This window comes from Patiria miniata, unplaced genomic scaffold (assembly GCF_015706575.1).
Source record: "Patiria miniata isolate m_02_andy unplaced genomic scaffold, ASM1570657v1 HiC_scaffold_5, whole genome shotgun sequence".
Classification (NCBI taxonomy): domain Eukaryota; kingdom Metazoa; phylum Echinodermata; class Asteroidea; order Valvatida; family Asterinidae; genus Patiria; species Patiria miniata.
This window is the reverse complement of record NW_024037072.1, coordinates 5692087-5713603: the sequence shown is the minus strand read 5'-3', so window position 1 is coordinate 5713603 and position 21517 is coordinate 5692087. Positions and strand designations below refer to the sequence as shown.

The 21517-nt window shown below is 41.9% G+C and overlaps 1 protein-coding gene across 1 annotated transcript in view; it reads right to left on the bottom strand.

Moving 5' to 3' along the window:
• The window catches only part of LOC119741874 (receptor-type tyrosine-protein phosphatase H-like), a 40637-nt gene that overhangs the window by 3405 nt on the left and 15715 nt on the right, over window positions 1-21517 (bottom strand). Inside the window, 18 exon segments of the mRNA XM_038217803.1 lie at window positions 1007-1141; window positions 2138-2214; window positions 2971-3236; window positions 3927-4029; window positions 4734-4801; window positions 6014-6131; window positions 7076-7216; window positions 8369-8512; window positions 9719-9889; window positions 9892-10005; window positions 11573-11869; window positions 12757-13011; window positions 14879-15059; window positions 15282-15391; window positions 15912-16208; window positions 17718-18008; window positions 19295-19600; window positions 20058-20091. Of these exon segments, the coding sequence (XP_038073731.1) occupies window positions 1007-1141; window positions 2138-2214; window positions 2971-3236; window positions 3927-4029; window positions 4734-4801; window positions 6014-6131; window positions 7076-7216; window positions 8369-8512; window positions 9719-9889; window positions 9892-10005; window positions 11573-11869; window positions 12757-13011; window positions 14879-15059; window positions 15282-15391; window positions 15912-16208; window positions 17718-18008; window positions 19295-19600; window positions 20058-20091 (3108 nt within the window).

The window sequence follows — 21517 nt, the reverse complement described above, 5'->3', positions numbered from 1 at the left end:
TTAAAAAGTGACCACCTTAAATGGCCATTTAATACTAAATGGTAAACTTGCTCGTGTACACACGTCACACATTCTTCAATTTGAGGAATATGATGTTGGCAACCCTACTGGTCGAGGAAGCATGGAGTGTGCAATAGACTGTTACTTCCAGCAGCCATCTTTGAGGGCTTTTTGGTTATTCAAATTCAATAACAATGAATGCACAAAAGGTCTACTCATGCAAATCCTCCTCCCAGTACTGGTCACATGTAGAATGCCATGGTCCAGTGGTTACAGTGTTTGACTCATGTACGATGGTGCGTGGGTTCAAACCCTGCCAGGAACATGGTGTTTGTACCCTTGGGCAAGACACTTAACTACAATTGCCTCTCTCCAACCAGGAGTATGACTGGGTACCTGTGAGGACTGAATGTGTGCTGCTATCAGCGTGGTCTCGTGACCTGATGAATGGGGGAATAATGGAGATTGTTGATACGATAGAAAGCGCTATATAATAAAAGCATTATAGGCCAAAAAAAAGTGTCCGGTTTCTGGTATGCGCGCGCGTCGCCGTAGCCATGCGCGTCGGCAAAATGAAAACTTTTTTTTTTTCAATGTAAGAAGATGTCTCAAAACCGCCAAACTCACTGGTTTGACTGGAATCCTGCTGCTGTACAATTTTAACGTGTTTTTAGATGGGGTTACGATTGAGTATAAGCTTTATGTGGCCTCTCTGGAATCCTATATATTTGCACTAAATTTAGTCGGGCACCATTTGCAGTCATCAGCCGACATTTTAAGAAAAAAATGGTTAAAAAAAAAAAGCCACATCGCCGCACCACTTTGGGGCAAGCTCCATACCAGAAACCGGAGACTTTTTTTGGGGGGGGGGCCTAATACATAAATTTTTATTTATTTTATATCCCTGTGGAACAAATCACAGACCTCAAAGATGGCCAAAGTGCAAAGTATCTATAATGGCTTCTTAAATGGTCAAAGCATTCATCAAAATATCAGAAATACTCACCGTTGCCTTTTCTACCAGCTGCGTTAACATGACGATGGTTGCGACGTCTTGTTCCCACATCATCCTCCACATGTCATCCACTGTGCCTGGTAGTGGGCCCTGACATGCGATGTACTCTCTCGGAGAGTTATAGCCCTGTATACAAAGTGTCCCCCCAAAATGGCAGTTGGTTAAAAGAGTGTTCTGGCAGGGATGTATTTTTTCACATAGTGAATGGGACACGAGTTTTGGACTTTTATTCCGATGCAATTCCATCGTATGAGTACTTTGGTTGCGATGCCAGCTGTTATATCAGATTCGAACCAGCCGGCCGATCCCAGCCAGCTCGGTGGTTGAGTGGTACGACGTCTGTACTTGTAAGCAGGAGGTCATGGGTAACCAGTGATGTAACCGTGCTCAGTGGTCCGGTTTGAATAGAGTAGTCGACTAGAGTAGTCCAACCATCTTTCGTTAGAGTGAAGTTAGTTGAACTATGCTTAACCATAGTCCTCACCTGAACTTGCACTTAGATCTCAAGTTCATGCACACATAGAACACAGGGCAGGGCCGTCACCGCATTATAGCAAATTTTTTATTGTTTGGCAAATTGGGACCAAGTTATGGGGATTTTCTGCTGTACCCACAGTGTCCTCGGTCCCCATAGTACCATGGGACAACTCATGTATAGTCCCCACAACTGCAGAACAAGTATGTTTGTCAGAGGACATGTGTTGCACAAAACATTCTCCGACTGATCTAGTACATCTGAAAAAGATATAGGTCTCGTTCAAATGACGTCATTTCCTACAGACCATCCACGTGCATCGGCATTTTTAGCGTCAACTTGCATAACGCGCATTGGCTGCGTCGTATTTTGAACACATTTCAAGCAACAAGCGCGGGTGTTTGGAACATTTTCAACACTGCGCAATGCGTGCTTGATTGCGTAAAATACGCAGTTGCAGTTCTCCTACAGAGATGGCCGTCATTGAACGAGCCCTATTGAGGCATTGTTTAGACTATCCCAACCCCAACTCCTCCGCTTCCAAATCTAGGCAACATGCCCGAAGAAATCCACACCCAGCTATCACTGTTGGAATACTGCACCACAAACGCATTGAGAGAACCCCAGAACACGTGCCGCGAACTTACTGAGATGTAGTTGGCATTGATGTAGTCGGAACCTTCCACATCATCAATGGGGCTCAGCATGACTCTGGTCCTGTCAACTGTATAGAAAAACAGTGAGACACTTGTCTCAGAATTGTCTGATGTGGTATTGTCCACGGTATTTTGTGAAACCCAAGTTTGGGCCAAAAAGAAAACCACAGATAACTGACATTAGACAATGCTGGGGCGGGGGTTGCCATGGTATTACTTTTTCATTGTTTTGAGTCTATAAAAATAATATGATAAATATGACAACATAATAAGTCATTTTTTGGAATCTTTTGATTCATGAAGTCCGATGCTTTGCCAATTTACGCAAAGAGATTAACAGTGACAAGTGCAACCCTATGGGTAAATCATCTACCCCATGTTCCGGCAGTATTCAAGCTGTGTGGTAAAATGTAGAATGACAAAAAATTCAAAGGTCTCTGAGAACAATCTAAGTAAAATTTTTGGGGTACACAAGTGTGGTACTCTCATAGAGCTATATTAAATTACTAGAACGCAAACTCATGTACAAAGTGATGCCTGCTGGGCGCATCCATGTTAGTACACAAACCTACGGAGAACTAGAAATTTTGCACACATTTTGTACGTCTATTTGCATATCTGCATTTGTATTCCATACCGGTGCTTCATCAACGCCAATACACCCAAAACCGAAACGCACGATCAGCAAATGAGCGTGTCATTTTGCTCTACTCAAACAGCGCAACAAGTCCATCACAAGTCCCTACAAGTCCCCAGAAGACCATCACAAGTTCATCACAAGTCCTCCAGTCTCAAGTCTACCAAGGTATGACAATGCTACTCACAGGGCAGTATGTTGGTGTAGCGGTTCTTGCTGACGTTAGCGGCCAGCACGGCAGCGTTGCTGGTCAGCTTACGGCCCACCTTCATGACGGACTCGTATTCCTGAGAGAAGCCGTAGTGGCAGTGGGCGTTCATGACTTGGAAGTCATGGCAGAAGTCCATCAGACGGACAGGCCGGGAGAAGCGTCGGCTGGTAGAGGCACGGGCCATGACACCGACGGGGAGGGGTTCCATGGAGCGTGCAGCCATGTACTTGCCATAGTTCCCTCTGGGAGGGAGAACGAGTGGGAAATGATTCAAATCAATAGAAAAACAACATTACGGCAGCCAGAAATGTTGAAAACATGTTAAAGGTTCCATGGACTGTGTTGGTGTGTATTGCCCTAACATGGGCGTCGCCAGGATTTTTTCTAGAGGGGGGGCAAAACATATTTTTCCCAAAAACATTCCTGAATTTCTCAACATATTCTCGATTTCTCAGTTTAGAAGGGGGCAGGGACATTTTGCCCCCCCCCCCCAACTCATTAAATATACACCACTATGACCTTGCGCCTCTTTTTTTTTTTTTTTTTTTTTTTTTTTTCCCAGGGGAGGGGGGGCAAGCGCCCCCGCTTGCCCCACCCCCTTGCGACGCCCATGTGCCCTAATTGTGTGCTACCTGCAGATGGTGGCCTGAACCCGTCTGGCATCCAGATTCGTGAAAAACAATCCTGTGCCTGGGTCCAGTCAATGTCAAAATAATCCCGGCGCAAAGTGGTTAAAGGCCCTTTTCTTAGTATTTCACTTTTTTGATAAATGCGAACTTTAAATAATCATAACTTGTGAACGGAAAGTCCGACTGAAGTGCAACAAACAGCATTGTAAAGAAAATTTTATTATCTTTCTTTAAACCTACAAACCCTCATTTCTTGTTGAGTCAGGTTTGTAAAAACCCAAAACGTATGGTGGAGGTAAATACCTGTATTTACGTCCCATAATCATGGCGATCAGAACCAGCACGATGATGAAAAGAAGTATCAAGACAACACTGATGCCAGCCACGACACCAGAATTATCCTCAGCTGAAAACAGACAAACAAAGGTCAAATTCAGTGATTCACTTTCTGAAAGGCAGCGGTAGGTAATTTTGATTAGAACAAATTTAGTCTAATACGCTTTTTGTTATAGAGCTTCAATCTGTTCAACAGACCAGTTTTGCGATGGAGGCTTTTGGAAGATTATATGGTCAATGCAGAATGTCTTGGGTGTACTGCAATTTCATATGTGCTGTCATTTTTTTCAGGAATAGTTGTTCGTCTTCAATCACCAAAACTCAGAATTTGCAATGCTTCTAAAATATGTATTTTTTTCAGTACCAGTTTCAAGGGATGATATGAAATCCTTGCACTTTGCTAGATGCAGGGATGTTAAAAAAATTGGTTCTGTGTGTACTATGCATGCTGTGCGCTTGCGAATCAGTGCAACAAGTAACAATATTTCAAAAATGGTACAACTCATTTCACAATTTGGTATACCCTTTTTCAGAGTGGTTAGATATTCTCAATTTTTCCTGTCAACTTGGTGGGGTGCAAGTCTTAGGTATGCCTAGTGGGACCAGTGCTGAAAAAACAAAAGTTGGTGGGAAATGAGTCACTTGGAAGACAGGGGAATAACACAAGTACATAGTGATGATCTACTGTCATTTCCTACAGCAGGAAATAAAGAACATACTTCTGCAATGTCTTGAGGTGATAAGAAATTTAAAAAAAAAAAACAGCATACTCACGTAGCATCACATGATGTGAGAATGGAGTGTCAGCGTAGCCAGTTGCTGTGAAGGCACGAAACTGGTAGCTGTAACAAAAACATTGTGAAACATAACAATTCGGGCAATTCATAATGCAGTGCGCCACCAAGAGTTTGCAATGGAGAGTCAACTTTTCAAGTTTACAGTTGACAAAATGGCCCATTTGGAGGAGTGTCAGTAGACAATTTGAGCTCATTTGTTATAGATTTGGGCAAAGCGTTCTGCCGCCTTACCAAAATCACCATATTAATAAAAAGGAAAGAAAAGGGCAAACATATACTTGAATCATACGCTTATGAAACTACGGACAGGACAAACTAACAATTTCAAATGTCCCGTGCTGCGAATTTGTTGACCATCTCCCACAATGCACTGGGAAAAATGAACTCTCTGTGGCAAACTCTTGGTGGCGCACTGCATTGTGAATCGCTCGAATCGAATAACCTTTTTTTAATGCTCAAAACTAAAACTGACAAGTACAAATGCACGTACCTATCAGTTTTTGCATATTCCATTCAAGATCATATGTGAGATAAATATATCTGTTCTCGAAAGGGACACTGTCCTCTACCTTATGCTTTTGCTTTTCTGGGAGCTTGCCATATAGCAAAAACTTCATGAGCTTGCTCAAGTAGGACTCAAACCCGCAACCTTCAATGCTAATACTAACATGAGCCTCTTAAAGGTACATAGAGTAGATCATTTGCAGCTATCCAAAATGTAACCGACAAAATTATAGTTGAAAAGCTCACTTGGTTTAAAAATGGGGATGGCAATAAACTCCCTGTGAAATTATTCCTTCTGGCATGCTGTCATTTTGAAATAAGCAATAAAAGAAGGCCATTTCCAAAGATGTGTCAAGTGACGCATTTTTGGACATTTCCATTAGTAGTTGGTTTGTAATTTGGCGAATCTGTGAATGGGTTCGCGCAAGCATGGACGTGACGCACACATGCGTGTGGTTGCTACTATTCGTCCGGCTCAGTGCGTAACATTGCGTAGCTGCAATCGGCTGAATGAGAACGTGTCCCCGATGCTGATTTTGGCCGCAATTCAAAACAAGATCCACAGAGCTAAAACTTCATCTGGTTAGTTGTTAAGCACCTGTCTTTAGATTTGGAGCACTTTTGTTGCATCAAATGACAACCGATCTACCCTACCTTTAAATAATCAAGTACAAATTTTGCTAGGAGGTGACTGGTACATGGGAATCCCACATATGCCAACAGGAACTACAACTGACTGCATTTGTGACTCACACGTATATCTTATTATGCTTCAGTGGTCCGTTGCAGTAGACGTCTTTCTCTTCTTCTGAGCAATCTTCCTCTCCGATAATGATGGTCTTCTTAGCATAAGCTTCTCTCTTGCCAGACTCTGCGCGACAAAAAGAGGTCAACTGAATAAAACCATGTGAGAGTGGTTCAAGCTTAGAGAGTCTTTAAGGTAATTGTTGACGGTCACGTTTGTTATGAACACTCATTTTCAATGTTGAAAGCCGACAATTTGAGGATATTACCAAAATAAAAAATGCTTGAGAATGATCCTGCAGCCAAAGAAAAGTTGAAAACTGAACTTTCAAAATATTTTTGTGGCATCTACAGAATGGCAGCATCTTCAGAATGGCAGCATGTTGGAGAAAAAAAATTCTCTGTGTATTTGGTACCCTGTAACTGCACTCAACCAAAAACAAAAGTCCCCCCTTAATACTTTTTTGTCTAACTCGAAAACTACTGGGCACATCTTGCTCAAATTACCACTGATCAGTACAGAAATTCCTTAGCAATCCAGCCATACTCTTTGTTTGGCCCAAAACAGTGACAATGTGTACAAAACTATGCGATTTAGAGAAATGGTATCCAAAAAAAAGTTGCACTTTTGTATACGTGCAAGGTGAGTGTGAACCACAACTTGCACCATACAAAAGTGCAACTGTTTTCAGTATCATTTGTTATAAATTGCATAAATGTGTACACATTATCACTGTTTTTGGCAAAAAAAGATAATATTTGAAGGTTTGCAAAGTGAAAAAAGCAATAAGACATACACTTACGGTGGCACCATGTGACAAATCTCTTTTGTGAGTATGTGTGGTTCTGAAAAAGAAACGGAGGGTACTCAACGTTTCGGACAGTATACTCTGCCCGTCGTCAGGAGACTGAAGGGATGCCAATGGTGAAGGGAGGTTATGTAGTGGAACTGGAGATTTGTCACATGGTGCTACAGTAAATCCATATCTTGTAACTTAAATCAGTATTTATCAGGAATTACGGAGTTGTTGCAACAGGTTTCTGTCTCAGAGGAAACTTTTTTTAACAAACCTGATATGAGCTCCCCATAGGAGTATCTGTCAGCAATCTGGTAGCGTTGTATGGTCTCCCTGCCGATAGCCTTGGCCCATGTGCGGGTCTGTAGACCCTCCGACAAGTTGCCGTATTTCGGGAGATTTGCATGGCTTACGGCTATCAAATGGAAAACAAAACATGTTGAGTATATTAATTAATGATTGTAATAAGTTGTGCAAAAGCCTGTAGCAGTACATTATTCTGATTTGCACTTGCATATTGGAGGTGAAGCGGCTTAAGGCCCAAGTTCAAGAAAAGAAATGGGGGGTTTCTAAGGGAGAACATTCTTCAGGAAATGGGTTTGGAAATTGTTGATAAATTTCACAGCAATGTAATGTCATTGGTTTCTCTCAAATGACATCACTTCCTACAGATTGTCACGTGCATTAGCATTTTGGGCGCCAAATTTTTCGTGACATGCGCCATATTTCGAAAAAGACATTTTGAGCAACACGCATGCTTGTTTAGGCCCCCAAAAAAAGTCTCCGGTTTCTGGTATGCGCGCGCGTTGCCGTAGCTATGCGCGTCGGCAAAATGAAAAAGTTTTTTTTTCAATGAAAGATGATGTCTCAAAACCGCCAAACTCAACGGTTTGACTGGAATCCTGCTGCTGCACAATTTTAACGTGTTTTTGGATGGGGTTATGATCGAGAATAAGCTCTATATGGCCTCTCTGGACTCCCATATATTTGCACTAAGTTTAGTCGGGCACCATTTGCAGTCATCAGCCGACATTTGAGGCAAAACAAATCAGGTAAAAAAAAAAAAAAGCCACGTCGCCGCACCACTTTTTGGGGAAGCTCCATACCAGAAACCGGAGACTTTTTTTTTTTTGGCCTTACATGGTTTAGAACATTTTGCACACTGCGTGTAAATGCACCTGATGATGTTGAAAACGCAGTTGTAATTTCCTACAAAGGTGGCATCCTATGAGAGAGATCTATTATGTTACTTAAGTCAAGTAAATTTTGCTATCGGGAGGGAAAATTGTGTACATGCAAATCTATGAAAATTCTGGCAATATTATATATTCTTGACATTTAAAAAAAAATTGAGATCTAAATTCAATCCAAACGCAACTTTTGTTGTGATTTTAATTATTGTGATTATAATGAAGGCACCTAGCGATAAGTTTTAGCTAGCAACCACACCCTCATAAAATATGGCTTTCTTTTTTCAAAAATCTGAATGTTTTCTCTGTTCAGGGAGTGTTTTTGTTGCCGACAGGATCCCGACACTTTCCAAGGAAGTGACTGATATCTGACTCACCGCTAGCCTCGGCCACCAGGACGGTGTAGTACAACAAGGCCTGGTTGGAATCAAAATAGCTGGTGTCAAAGGTCACGGGAAATGTGTACGGGGTGACGTCATTGACGCTGGGGGCTTTCGGCGGCCGACTGTTCACCACTGGAACTGCAAATTGGGAAGATTTACAGAGAGGTAACTTATTTTAGGATGAGAATTATCGAAGTGCGGTTTGTGGTTTTGGTTTTTGCCTTTGTAGCTTAAAAATAGGTTGGGAGGTTTGAGGTTTTTAAGTACAACAGTTTTGATGATTTTAGGGTCATTCCACACATTTGGGGTTCATTTTTTGTGTCCCTTTTATATCCGACACGTATAAGATTTTGTAACTGATCAGGGCACCCTCTTTAACCCTAGAGGAACTCAACCCATCAAAGCCCAACAGCAGGTTTTGTTTAAATCTGTTAGGATAGGTACAGTACCCCTAAACTGATGGTCTTTTACATTGGGGTTGGCATACCTCCAGAAACTAAGTCCAACAATGTGTGTGTACGATTTCCCATGTGGGTGTTGGAATTTGCCTGGATGGGTATGGTTCCTAGTAAATTATGCTACGGAGTTAGGGTTAATGCTTTCTATCTCAAACAGTGATTATGTAAAGCTGCCAAACAAATACAAAATAGTGTAAAGTCAATTTTAATGATACTTGCATGGTAAATTGCACAGGTCAGGTGCAACAGAGACACCATAAACTGTTACACTTTTGGACCCCAAATTTATTGGAACGACCCTTTAGCATAAGTAAAGCCACATCCGCATTACTTGGCTATGGCTGGATATAACACACGGGTCTATGGGAAGTGGCTGCAGCGGCTACCATAGACACGTGTGTATTTTCAAGCCGTAGCCAAGCAATTAGGACACGGCCTTACTCGGCTATGGCTAGCAGTAGACACACGTGTCTATGGGAAGTGGCTGCAGCCGCTTACCATAGCCACCTGTGTTATTTCTATCCATAGCCAAGTATTTTGGACACAGCCCTAGTATCAAGAAATAAACATCATATGGCATTTTGAACTATAGCCTACAGTTGCTGAGTTAACCTTTCTATCCTGTGGTGCTCTTTGAATGATATTGTATGGGCTTGTTGAGTTGATGTTGTTGAATTTCTCCAATGAAATTGTAAAAGCAGATTATAAATACACTTACATTGAACGGGTTGGGACTTTGGAAATTGGAATTTAAGAGATCTTATGCCAAAAATTGCATCAAGTGATCGTTCTTTTACGTTAGCATTGGCCAGGGCTGATGACATGAAAATCTGCTCGATCGATATGGGGAACTATTTGTTCAGGAAAACAAAAAAATACTACTCACAGTCTGAAGTTGTTGACTTGACAACCCACCAGACAGCGCTTGTGAGTTCGCCCGACTTGGCGCTCAGCGTGATGTTGTACCTCGTGCGGGGCGTCAGCTCAAGGCCTTTGAATTCCGTTATGGAAGAGTTGACTTCGATCCGGTAGATGCAGTCGGCGGTAGGGGCAGGCCGGCCTGGCACAGAGCGATGATGTATTTGTCCACTATGCCGTAGGAAGGGGACCAGGACATGGTGATCTGAGTGTGGGTGACTTTGGTGAAGGTGATGTGACTGGGGGTGGCTGGGGCTATTGAGGGGATAGAAAAGCAGGGTCTTTGTCACACATTGTCCCAACAATTTTTTTTTAAACCTGGTCACAAATTGTCAGGTCAAGGGGTGGTACAGTGAAGTACATGTACTTGGTTTGGCTTATTAACCAATTAAGACAGATTGAACCCTCCCGCTATTTAAAGCTAGAGTCCATCATTTGCAGCCATCCGAAAAGTAACTGGCGTAATTATTGTTGAAAAACAAACTTGGTTGAAAGATAGTAAGGGAACTAAACTCCCTGTGAAATTATTCTTTCTGGGAAGCTGTCATTTTGAAGTAATCAACGAAAGAAGGCATTTCCAACGGTGATTCTTAAGAAGCACCGTAGGAAAATTTAAATTGGTAGTTCGTTTTGTTATTCAGTGCAGCGCAGCGCGCACAAGTATTGGAACGACGCACACACGCGCGCGGTTGTTATAATTCGTCGGATCAGTGCGCGACGTCGCGTATAGCTGCAATTCAAAACAATTCAAAACATGATTCAGTAACTTTTGATTTGAAATTGAGATCTTAGAATGCTGTTTTTCTCGGAATGTACAGCTGAAGCTTAGCTGAAACTTCATCAGGTTAGTTGCTCAGTATCCTTCATTAGATTTTGAACTCTTTTGTTGCTTCAAACAAACAAAATGCACAAATTACAAATGATGGACTGTAGCTTTAAGTAGTCACAGACAGTCAAAATTCACTTCCACAGTTCCACTTCCCCTGTAGTATACTTGTTAACAAAGGCTAGTCACCAGCAGTCAGATCATATGTCAAGCAAGCACTGTGACTGGTCAAACTGGGTCAACAGACAAAGCAGGCAAGTTGTGGTCACAGCTGTTTTATCACTCACCCGGAGACAAAGCATAGCTGTACCAAGTTACTTAAACAGTTACAGCCAGTCAATCCTGCTTTATATGTAGGCTGGGAATTCTTAACTGTTGAAAACAGTCACTTGATTGATTTTGACAGAAGGGACCACTTGTTACAAAATGTATGTTTGCAAAGGAGGAATAAAGAAATAAACCTCGTAAGATTTAACAATAGAGCTGCATTAAGACAAGATAAGGTCTCTTTTGTGAGTATGTGTGGTTCTGAAAAGAACCGGAGGGACTCTGGAAAAAATAAGAAAGGTAAAAAAAAAAGTAAAAGACTCCAATAATAGCATACTTTCTCATCGAGTTCAGCCCTTGACACGCTGCTAGAGGTGCTTTCACACAAAAACGATCAAACACTAATTATCTAACGACTGACTTCCATACCATGCCCACCAGAACCATTTTCAGGGAGCAAATAAAAAAAAAATCCGTCGGAGTTGTTAACAATTCTTCAAGTTTCATCCCTCATACTGCCTTGCAGTGCAACTCCTTGCCAAGATCTTATTTTTCCTCTTATAACTTATAAGTTTCAAGAATAATATCAACAGATTCCTTCTTTCTCTTTAAATTGCTTTTTCTTGTCTCATTTGTAGCCACCTTCTTTCTCTACCTTCCTCAATCTGCAGAATCATCCAAAATTGGATTTTGTCAAAATCAGAGAGGCAATACGTTCGATTGACTCACGTATTCTTATATTCCTGGATAATGCTGGCGGATCGCTAAACAGATCCATCCTGACCGCGTTGACCTCCGCGTGATACTCCTGGCCCGGCTGCAGTGAGTCGTACACCACACGACAGGTGCCGACCAGGCAGTTGGAGTGCTTCCAATACAATCGCCTGGAGGTCCTGGAGATCATGAGGGAGGTGGTGTAGGAATCTACCATGCAGCCAGGACAGATACTGGCATGCCAGGAGACTTCTAGGCTGGTACCGTGGGGGTCCAGCAACCGGACGTGGACTACGGAGGGTCCATGTGGATCTTAAAGTAAAGGGGTTCAATGGAAAAAAAGAAAAGAGGGAGAGAGTATTTGAAAGATCTTGGAAGAAGGAATTATTTGCTGCTTAAGTCTTTCTACTTTATTCGAAAATACTTGAAACCAGTTTACCTAATTTTGTTTTTGTATTAAACTTTTTGGGGTGGATTGTTAACTTGTTTTTGTCAATGCATCTATTTTGAAATTTATATGTAAACTAGATGAACTGTCGATTTGGTTCTTCTCACTGCTCAACTTTGCCTTCGGACATAAGGATCACAGCAAAATGGTCTACAGTTTTTAGAGTACTGTACAGCTTTTTGATCAGCCAACTGATCTTTTAAAGCCTGGTTTGATTTGCGGTAATGGTCTAACTGTGGAGGAGTGTGGCCTAATGGTTAGGAATCATGACTAGTGATCAGAGGGTCGTGGGTTCAAATCCAGTTGTTGGCCATATAAGGGACATCAACATCCCTTACCTCTCTGCGTCCAGGAGTAACCAGCGATGGATTGGCATTCCATCAAGGGAAAATGGAAATATTATCTGTCGTTTCATGCCAAGGGAACCGGAGATAAACGCCGGCCTGATGGACTAGACTGGCTCATAGCAGAATTTACTTTTTACTGTTAATGGTCTACCTGTAGATGGTTTGACTGTACAAACTATCACCATTTTCACACGCTGTGTGTTTTCAGTTCGTGAAAACCACGTAATAAATAATTTCGGTTTCACAACTCACACACGGGTGTGCCCGAGCACTTTGTACACTGATGCGTAATAGAATAATTTTGGTTTTCCTCAACTGAAACGCAAGCATGTGGTGGAAATACAATTTGGAGAAAAACTCTTTGAAAGATTTGACACAAATTTGGTGTCCCAGATGAAACTTACAAGTCAGCTCTCTGTAGGTGGTGGGATCACTCCTGATCAGACTGTCCTTCAGCGCCACCAGGGTGCCGTTGTAGACATTCCCTGGCCTCAGTCCTCCGAAGGTAGCCCTGTTCACGCCAGGGGCTAGCGTCTGAAACCTCAACAGGCAGTTGGAGCAGGTCACTATATGTTGATAGTTCCCCCGGGGTGGCTCCCAGACGAGAGTGAAGCTGGTGCTGGTGGCAGAGACCGTGGAGATATGGGGCGGTGCAATTGCTGTCAAAAAGCAGGGGGGGGGGAAGAAAGGAAAGGAAAATCTGAAGACTTGAGGAAAATGGAAAAGTAATGACCCCCAGAAGGCCATGTTTTTCTCAATTCTTCGTGGTTTATTTCAGACATTGCAAGTCAGCTTCTTTGTTTGAATATTATGCAACGGTGTCAATTTGAAGCCAAAATTTCTGGCTCATTGTTTGGTCATGGCTTTGCTAACCACAGAATTCCATGCTTATGATCACTGTTTTGTGCTAATCGCGATAGCAGAAAAATGCTTTGCTAACCCAGTAAGCACGGGGTGTTCGCATGCGCAGAAGTCTAAATTACTCGCTAACGCGTGAACAAAAGCTTAGCGTAAGCACAGGATTTTCTGTTATGGACTTTTCACTAACTGTAAGCAAAGCCAAGAAATTCGGCCTGTCTCTTTCGTGTCTCATGCAAATTCTTTCAAGGAATTCTGTGCACGAGCATTCTTCGACAGTGACTATACAAAGAAGAGACGTGACAGACACTTTAAATGATAAATATAGAAGGATGCCTAATGATGAGCATTCACTGGAAAGGTTACCCTTCTTAAATATGGTTCAAAGAAAATTTAATATGCCACTGCCTCCATATGCGCCTGGTACCATCACACAGACGTTATGAGTTTCTACACAAACAGATGAAAGTTTAATAGTAGTGTGTTCTTCAACCTATACATGTACATGTGTGGAGCAGCTCTTGTATTACATACATCCCAAAGGCAGCAACATAACAACATATTCTTTGTTGTCCTCTTAAAGCTATAGTCCATCATTTGCAGCCATCCGAAAAAGTAACTGGCGTATTATTGTTGAAAAACATACTTGGTTGAAAGATAGTAAGTGGACTAAACTCCCTGTGAAATTAATCTTTCTGGCAAGCTATCATTTTGAAGTAATCAACGAAAGAAGGCCTTTCCAACGGTGCGTCTTAAGACGCACCGTAGGAAAATTTTAATTAGTAGTTCGTTTTGTCATTCGGCGCAGCGCGCGCAAGCATTGGCACGACGCACAGGCGCGCGCGGTTGCTATAATTCGTCGGATCAGTGCGCGACATCGCATATAGCTGCAGTTCAAAATAATTCAAAACATGATTCACAACTTTTGATTTGAAATTGAGATCCTAGAATGCTTTTTTTCTCGGAATATACAGCTGAAGCTGAGCTGAAACTTCATCAGGTTAGTTGTTCAGTATCCTTCATTAGATTTTGAACACTTTTGTTGCTTCAAACGAACAACATGCACAAATTACAAATGATGGACTATATCTTTAACATCCATCTTCTGTTGAAAACGGTCATGGAACGTAAGTCCATGTGCTTAGTTTACAGGAGAGTGTTAGATTATAGGAACAAAGGGAAACACAATGCCTTGTCCTCAGACGTAATGGTAAACAAAGAGAGAACAACAGATTCTTTGTTGTCCTCTGACGTCCATCTTCTGTTGAAAACAGTCCTCGGACGTAAGTCTGTGTGCCTAGTCTATCTGAGAGTGTTAGATTATTGGAACAAAGGCAAACACAATGCCTTGTTCACAAACATAATGGTACAATACGACTGTCGGTATGTACGTGTTCTACATAACCCCTGAGGACAGACACACAAAGGGAGAACAACAGATCCTTTCAGTCCTCGGGAGTTGGGTCTTTTGTTGAAAATGGTCCTCGATCGTACGGTTATGTGCTTATAGTCTCTGGGAGAGTGTTATATTACAGGGACAAAGGTAAGCACAAAGCATTGTCCTCGGGCGTATAGAAATTCACGACTGCATGTGCATGTATGTCTCGTACACTTGACACCTGTGAGTGGTCAAATTGAGATGCCATCCTGTGTCTCTGTAACACCCACCTGTTTCATGGATGACTGTTCTGGCATAGCTGGGCCGACCGCTGATACTGATGGTGCTGACATTCACCTCGTACTTGGCGTCTGGGATCAGACCCTCCAGAACAATTCTAGTGTCGTTGGTCCACTGAACAGCCTGGCCACCGTGCTTCCAGGGATTGCCACTGATGACCCTGTAGGTGACCTGGTAATGTGAATGGACATTTTTCGTTTTATTTATAAGCACAAGACTTGTAGCAGAGTCCACCGCAAGTCAATCTTTAGTCCATCACAAATCGATCACAAGTCCAATCACAAATCAGGACACAAGCGGACGAACAGAATGCCTTTGCCAGAATTAATTTGAGTTAAGCGATTTTGATTGCTAAGTTTCAACGTTTAAAAATGTGTAAACATCACTGCTTACCAGGAATTCCCTGACTAGAGGCCTAGGGGTATGTGGAGGGAAGGTCCATGCCAGCTCCATGGTGGTGGAGGTAGTGGCCAGGGGTGTCAGATGGGAAGGCGGCTCTGTTGCTGTGGGTCCACCAAAAGAGAGCGTAACATTAGAGAAATATCATTATGCAAGAAAAGCTGCCATTGGTGGCAAGAATTCTGCTTTACCAGCACTGTTTCACTGGAACAGTTAATATCCATTTCTTGATGTTGTCAAATTGTCTTCATTTTACACTAATGGACAAGAACTCAATACTTATTTTTTTTAGGTACACGATTAAGTTGAAAGTTTTTCTGAAAATAATAACGACTTTTATTTGAAGCTTCTGAATGCATTTGTGTTTGTGTGTTACTGCACATAATGAGGGACAGACGGTAAACTGTAGGATAAAATATGCAAGGAGTCACCTCTGAAGTTGAAATTTATCTTATTTTATCAATGATAACTTTTGATTAAATGGGGAGGAATCAGAACTGCTCGGTCCAAAATTTTCTGCTAGCCAGAAACTAACCCTTGTATCTTTAGTTAATAGAACCATTGTCCAGCTCATAACTCCCCCTACATGACCCTTCTTTCCTTCAATCCAGGACTTAACTTTACCTGGGGTCCATCGCCTTACGACAGTCGTGGTGTGCGGCCCGCTGAAGCCTTGTAGATACAGGTCATAGTTAGCACCGGGGTAAATCCCTTTTAGGGTGACGCTACGGGTCGAGCCACTAAGATTCTGTGTCTCGTATTGCTGGAATCCACCCGGATAGTTGTCGGTCTGGTTGTAGGAGAAGACAAACCTCTCAACGTGGGTGAGATTCTGGAAGGACCAATCTATGGTCGCCTCTGTCATGTCGTCTTCTAGGAGTTCCAAGACTGGATCCAGAACCAGTTCTATCGGAGGAAGTTCTGTGAAGGAGAAACGGAAAAATATTTAACCTTCTGATTTGCTTTGTGACGGTCCGTGGAATAAGCTATTGAAAAGTCACTAACATATTGTTAGGCATGAAACTGGGAAGTCACAAAAAAAAAGGAAATTTCAAGCTTAAATGGTCCGTGCGATACACATTTTGTGCAACTTGCTACTCCTCTTAAATGTATGAAAAGAGTTGCTCATTGGCTTACTGCCATGTACTTACACAACACGAAAGAATCACCAAAGAAAAGAAAATCTATGACACAAAATATGCAAAATTCTGGCGACTTTTTGTGCGGAAATAGCTGCAACATTGAGGTTTTTGCCTGGAATGACATCACAGTTTTACTCATGAATATGGAAATTGGCATTAGCATAAAAACAAAAAGGCACCAAAATACCCTTCAAAACAGCAAAACAAAAATTGAAAATTGAGTTTAATGGGACACAAAGGTGCATTTTCAAGGATAGCATTAAAACAAATTACATTGAGCCCTTAAACAAGACTCTCTTTGGTTGTTTTTCAATTTTAATGGCCTACAAGAGAAGTTTTAGAAGAAACCACATCAAGAAACCACTTCAGCATCAACTGTCTGCTTTTTGCATACACTATCTGAAACTTAATCATTTATACTTTGTTGCATACTGAAGTCTTGTACCAAAGTACAAACCATCCTTATTCACAGAAAAAAAATCAAATAACACGCACACATGACCAAAGGAAAGAAAAAATGTGGATCCCGTTTGTTCAAAATGAGAACTATTTGGCAATTAACCAGTTCGCGCCGGGATTATTTTGACATCAACCGGACCCAGGTGAGAGATTTTCACGAACCTCGATGCCAGGCCATCGATGGTTCTGGCCATCATTTGCGGGTAGCACACCCTTATATTTCTGGTCTTGCTCGCTGTGAGTAGGTTACCGACAGATATTTCTGGCCTTGCTTTGCATATATATCCGTCACCGTTCCGAATATGGCAAAACCTTTGTGTGTATACACGTCAACCGACGTGGTTAAAGGTCTAGCATGAACGTCAAATGATACACCAATCACCATCTGTAAGGCCAAAAACAAAAATAAGTCGGTCTCTGGTCAGCGCGCGCGTCGATTTTAACCATGCGCGTCGATCTTCTTTTTTTCCAAAATGTTCCGCGGTAGCTCCAACAGCGCCCTCTATTACCGCACCTCCTCAATTTTTTTTACCACAGAGCACCAAGGAATGGGAAATTGCACCAAGGCAAATGATCGAAAGCACCAAGGCAAATTATGGAGGACACCAATGTACACGAGGACACCAAAAAAGCAAAATAGTACCCACCTTGTCTGTACAATCCAAGCGTGAAGGAAAAAAAAAAAAAAGCCGCGTGGCCGCGTCAATTCCGGAACTTGGGTCTGACCAGAGACCGAATATTTATTTTTTTTTGGCCTAAACTACATGTAGGATTTTAACCTACTTGAGGTACTTCTATAACGAGCAATGCTCATTATGCACTTGTTCACCTGTTGTGATGTTCAGGAGTTCACTCGCGGACCTTCCGCGATCGTCATCTCGTGCGACCACTTGCACGCTGTATAGTACGCCAGCAACCAGATCCTGCTTGCGAACGCACACCGTTGTGCTGTTAAGCAGGTCGTGGCTGCGGTTCCATGTCCGTGTACCGTCAAGGTAAGACTCGGTGATCAGGAAGTAATTAATGGATCCCTCTGGACCAACAGGCTCGACGAGACATAGGCTGACTCCATGGGCTGTAACGTCCACACTCGTACCATTGATGACAGGCCGAGGCAGTGCTGTAAATGTGAATACAAAATGTGGTTATTAGGCCAAATAAAATAAAAACACGTTTAGAGTCCTCGCCCGCTTCCTTTTTGGGAATTTTTTTTTTTTTTTTTTAAGCCGCATCCTTTTTTTTTTTTTTTTTTTCACCCTCATCTCAAAAAGCTAACTTTAACATGAATATTTTGACTCTACTTACTATTATTAGGATGGCTAATTAAAAGCTGTCGGTCTTTTTGAACCGAAATTGGTGGCCATTTTGATTTGAAATACTTGGCGGCAATCTTAGAAAAAAATATTAAAAACAAAAAATAAAAGACGCGCATCCTCCTCCTTTTGGAAAAAAACGGACGACCAACTTTTTTTGTCTTTGCCTTGTGTACATTCTCTCGGTTGTGAAATTATATCATGTATACAGGCTAGCCCCACTTGTGTGGCCTCCGTATTGCTACATGTATGCTGTACGTTAGGCCACACGTCTGGTTTCCCAACCTACTGAGGAGTTTAGTCCGAAACTGGCGCATATGTACTCCAGAAAGATGTCTAAATTTCTCAAAAAATTTGAAGAAAGACGTACCTAATCTACCCGGAGGTCAAAAGATGAGAAATCATAGAATTACAACCATATACAGTGGTGTGTAAAAAAAATATCAAAAAAGGGTGCGCCAGTGTTTGGATTAAACTCCTCAGTAGGTTGGAAAACCACGTGTGGCCTAACGTACAGCGCAGCAATATGGAGGCCACACAAGTGGGGCTAGCTAAAGTAGTATACAGGCCTAGGCTAATATCTTAACGAACTAAGGCCAAGTTAAAAACATATGTTTAGCGTCCTGCTTTTTGAAAAAAAGGAAGGAGGAGGCCCTTTTTTTCCTTCCAAAATGGTCATTGCAAAACTCATAAGGGATAAGACTCTGAGACATTAATCTATGGCAAGAGTTATTCCCTAATATGACCTGAAACGTACCAAAAGTTGTAAATATGATGAAGAAACACTATTTATGGAGTGCAAAAATTCTGAAAATCTTTATTTTTTCTGTCATGGCCCATAGACTTAGTGCAGGAGGTCTGAGTGGTGGCCCAGTATGGAATTCTTTCCGGATCTGGGACCGAGTCTGAGAAACATTTCCAATTTTGTTAGGAAATACTTAGAAACTTTCTTAACTCTCCACAAACTTTGTACACAATCGCGGACGTGGCGTCAGATTGCAACAATTTTTTTTTCATATGTTCATTTAATGATTCAGTTGGGACGAAAAGTATTCTGTGTAAGGGACTAGAGGGGGAGAAAAACTTGTTTTACGGTATGATGTTCTGTAAACGCCTGATGCCATTCCCGTTGTAGACGCGGGCTCCGGCGGCGGTACATCACTCGGCGTTCTGCCCGCCGTGGCCGATGCTTGGGCTCCATTCTCCGGACCAGTAGGCAGATAAGTTTCGGTAGATGTCAAGACGTTTGTCCGGCTTTCAGACACATTGGTTCTTTCGGCTTGGGGAGTTTCAGGAATTACAACTTCTGGTATGGAGGAGCTTGGACTAGCTGCGATTCCATGTTGAAGTGCAGCTGTCAACACTTGTGTTGTTGTGGAATGACCGATGACAGAGGGCGCTGTGTCGGCAGTCGTAACGTTCGTTTTTAATAGGGAGGGGCGTCGGCGAGGATGATGTTGAAGTTGACGGGGAATAGAACGGAAGTGGATTAAAAGTTACAAGAGACCAAAGAGAAAGTACTATATTATGTTTATGTGGCGATTTGGAAAGTTATTTCAATTGCTTGCCCTTTGTTTCACACGTATTTTACCAAACAGATGTGTGAAACCTTTTCCATTTAGTTTTAGTGTGAGGGGCAACATGAAACGTTGCAGTATGTTGATATCCTTGTTTATTTTCTTAGCTTTTCCGTTGTATATGTAAATATACAATGTACTTTCGTTTTTAAAAGCGTCCTTGGCCAAAAATCGCAGTCAGTTTCGAAACTATCGTTGCCTTTTGGCAAAGATATTATAAGCAACACAAATCAGTTAAGTCGATATTCCACTGGCACTGTTATGAGATTTTTTACTTACTTGATGGATTGGCGATACACGCAACAACTATTATCTGTAACAAAGATTTAAAAATCAAATGATTACTTACTTAAATGAAAAAGGGGGAAGAAAGGTAAATCTGAATTACATTTCTGTACAATAAACTAGCACAAAAGTAAATTACAACCAACTAATAACGCGGTCTTTGATCTACAGCGCGTCTCAAAATAGCCACAACTTTTTTTGCGGGGCTCTATCGTCGGCGCGGTGACACATACCGTACCGTCGTTATTTGTTACACCATTTTAAATCTTGGAATCTTAACTTTATCCCTAGCAAATATTGGGTTGATATTTAAAAGAGTTTAAAAATTACTTGCGTTCAAATCAAGGCATGTCGAAAACAAACTCAACCGATTTCAAGGAAAATATGATGCGCGCGGTATACCTGCAAACTCAAGTCAATAAGCTATTGAAATATTAACTCCCCCCCCCCCAAAGAACCAAAAAAAAAACAGTTGATTGATATTAAAAACACATTAAACTTGAAACGAAGAACAAAATTGGGATCCAAAAGAAAAGGAAACACAGAAAGTAAAAGGCAATGAGATCGTCACATCATGAACATGATGAGAAATTTCCACATTAGAAAAAAAATGCGCATGATTGATTTTCCTTGAAATCGGTTGAGTTTGTGTTCGACATGCCTTTATTTGAACACAATTTCAAAACCCTTTTTGAAAATCAAACCAATAATTACCAGGGATAAAGTTAAGATTCCAAGCTTTAAAATAATATAACAATAATGGCGGTACGTGTTTCCATGGCGACGCTATAATTCGCCCCCCAAAAATGTTGCGGGTATTTTGGGACGCGCTGTACTTGTATGCGCTATAAAGACGTGCGTCCCACACACCGCAGGCTATGCTATGGGTGTCCAAAACTCAAACCAAAGTAATGGCCAAACTGTTCAGATTTGATGACCCGATTTCAGGTGCACTGAGTTAGTGCAACCTAGTTTGGTAGGAGGCATGCGTATCAAAACCATAGCCCAAAAGCGACCGTTTTGAATAAAAGTCTTGTCAGAGATGACGAAATTTTCGCCGACCAAAGCTTCACCCAATTACCACCTATCACCTTCCCCAGCCCCTCCTTCCGGACCCACTACCCCACCACTACAGCATGCTCTGGTGAATTATAATTAATTAGCCCCACCCCCTGCCCGAGACCCGTGCCCAGATATACTCGCTCAAATAAGCCATTTGCGTGTTAAATTTGAATAAAATCTGGAACGCTGACTTAATACAATGCTTTGCACGTTTTAACGTAGCATTTTCCCGACCAAAGAGACTGTTACTATATCACGTGATTCGGGGCAAGCCTTATGCTAGCAACCCCCAGCTCCGGCATTGTCTGGTGTCTTTGTGCCATTCTCACCCATTGTGAACGATGTATTGGTGCTGAGCGTCTCTTACGTAACTATGCAAGGTTTGCCCCGAA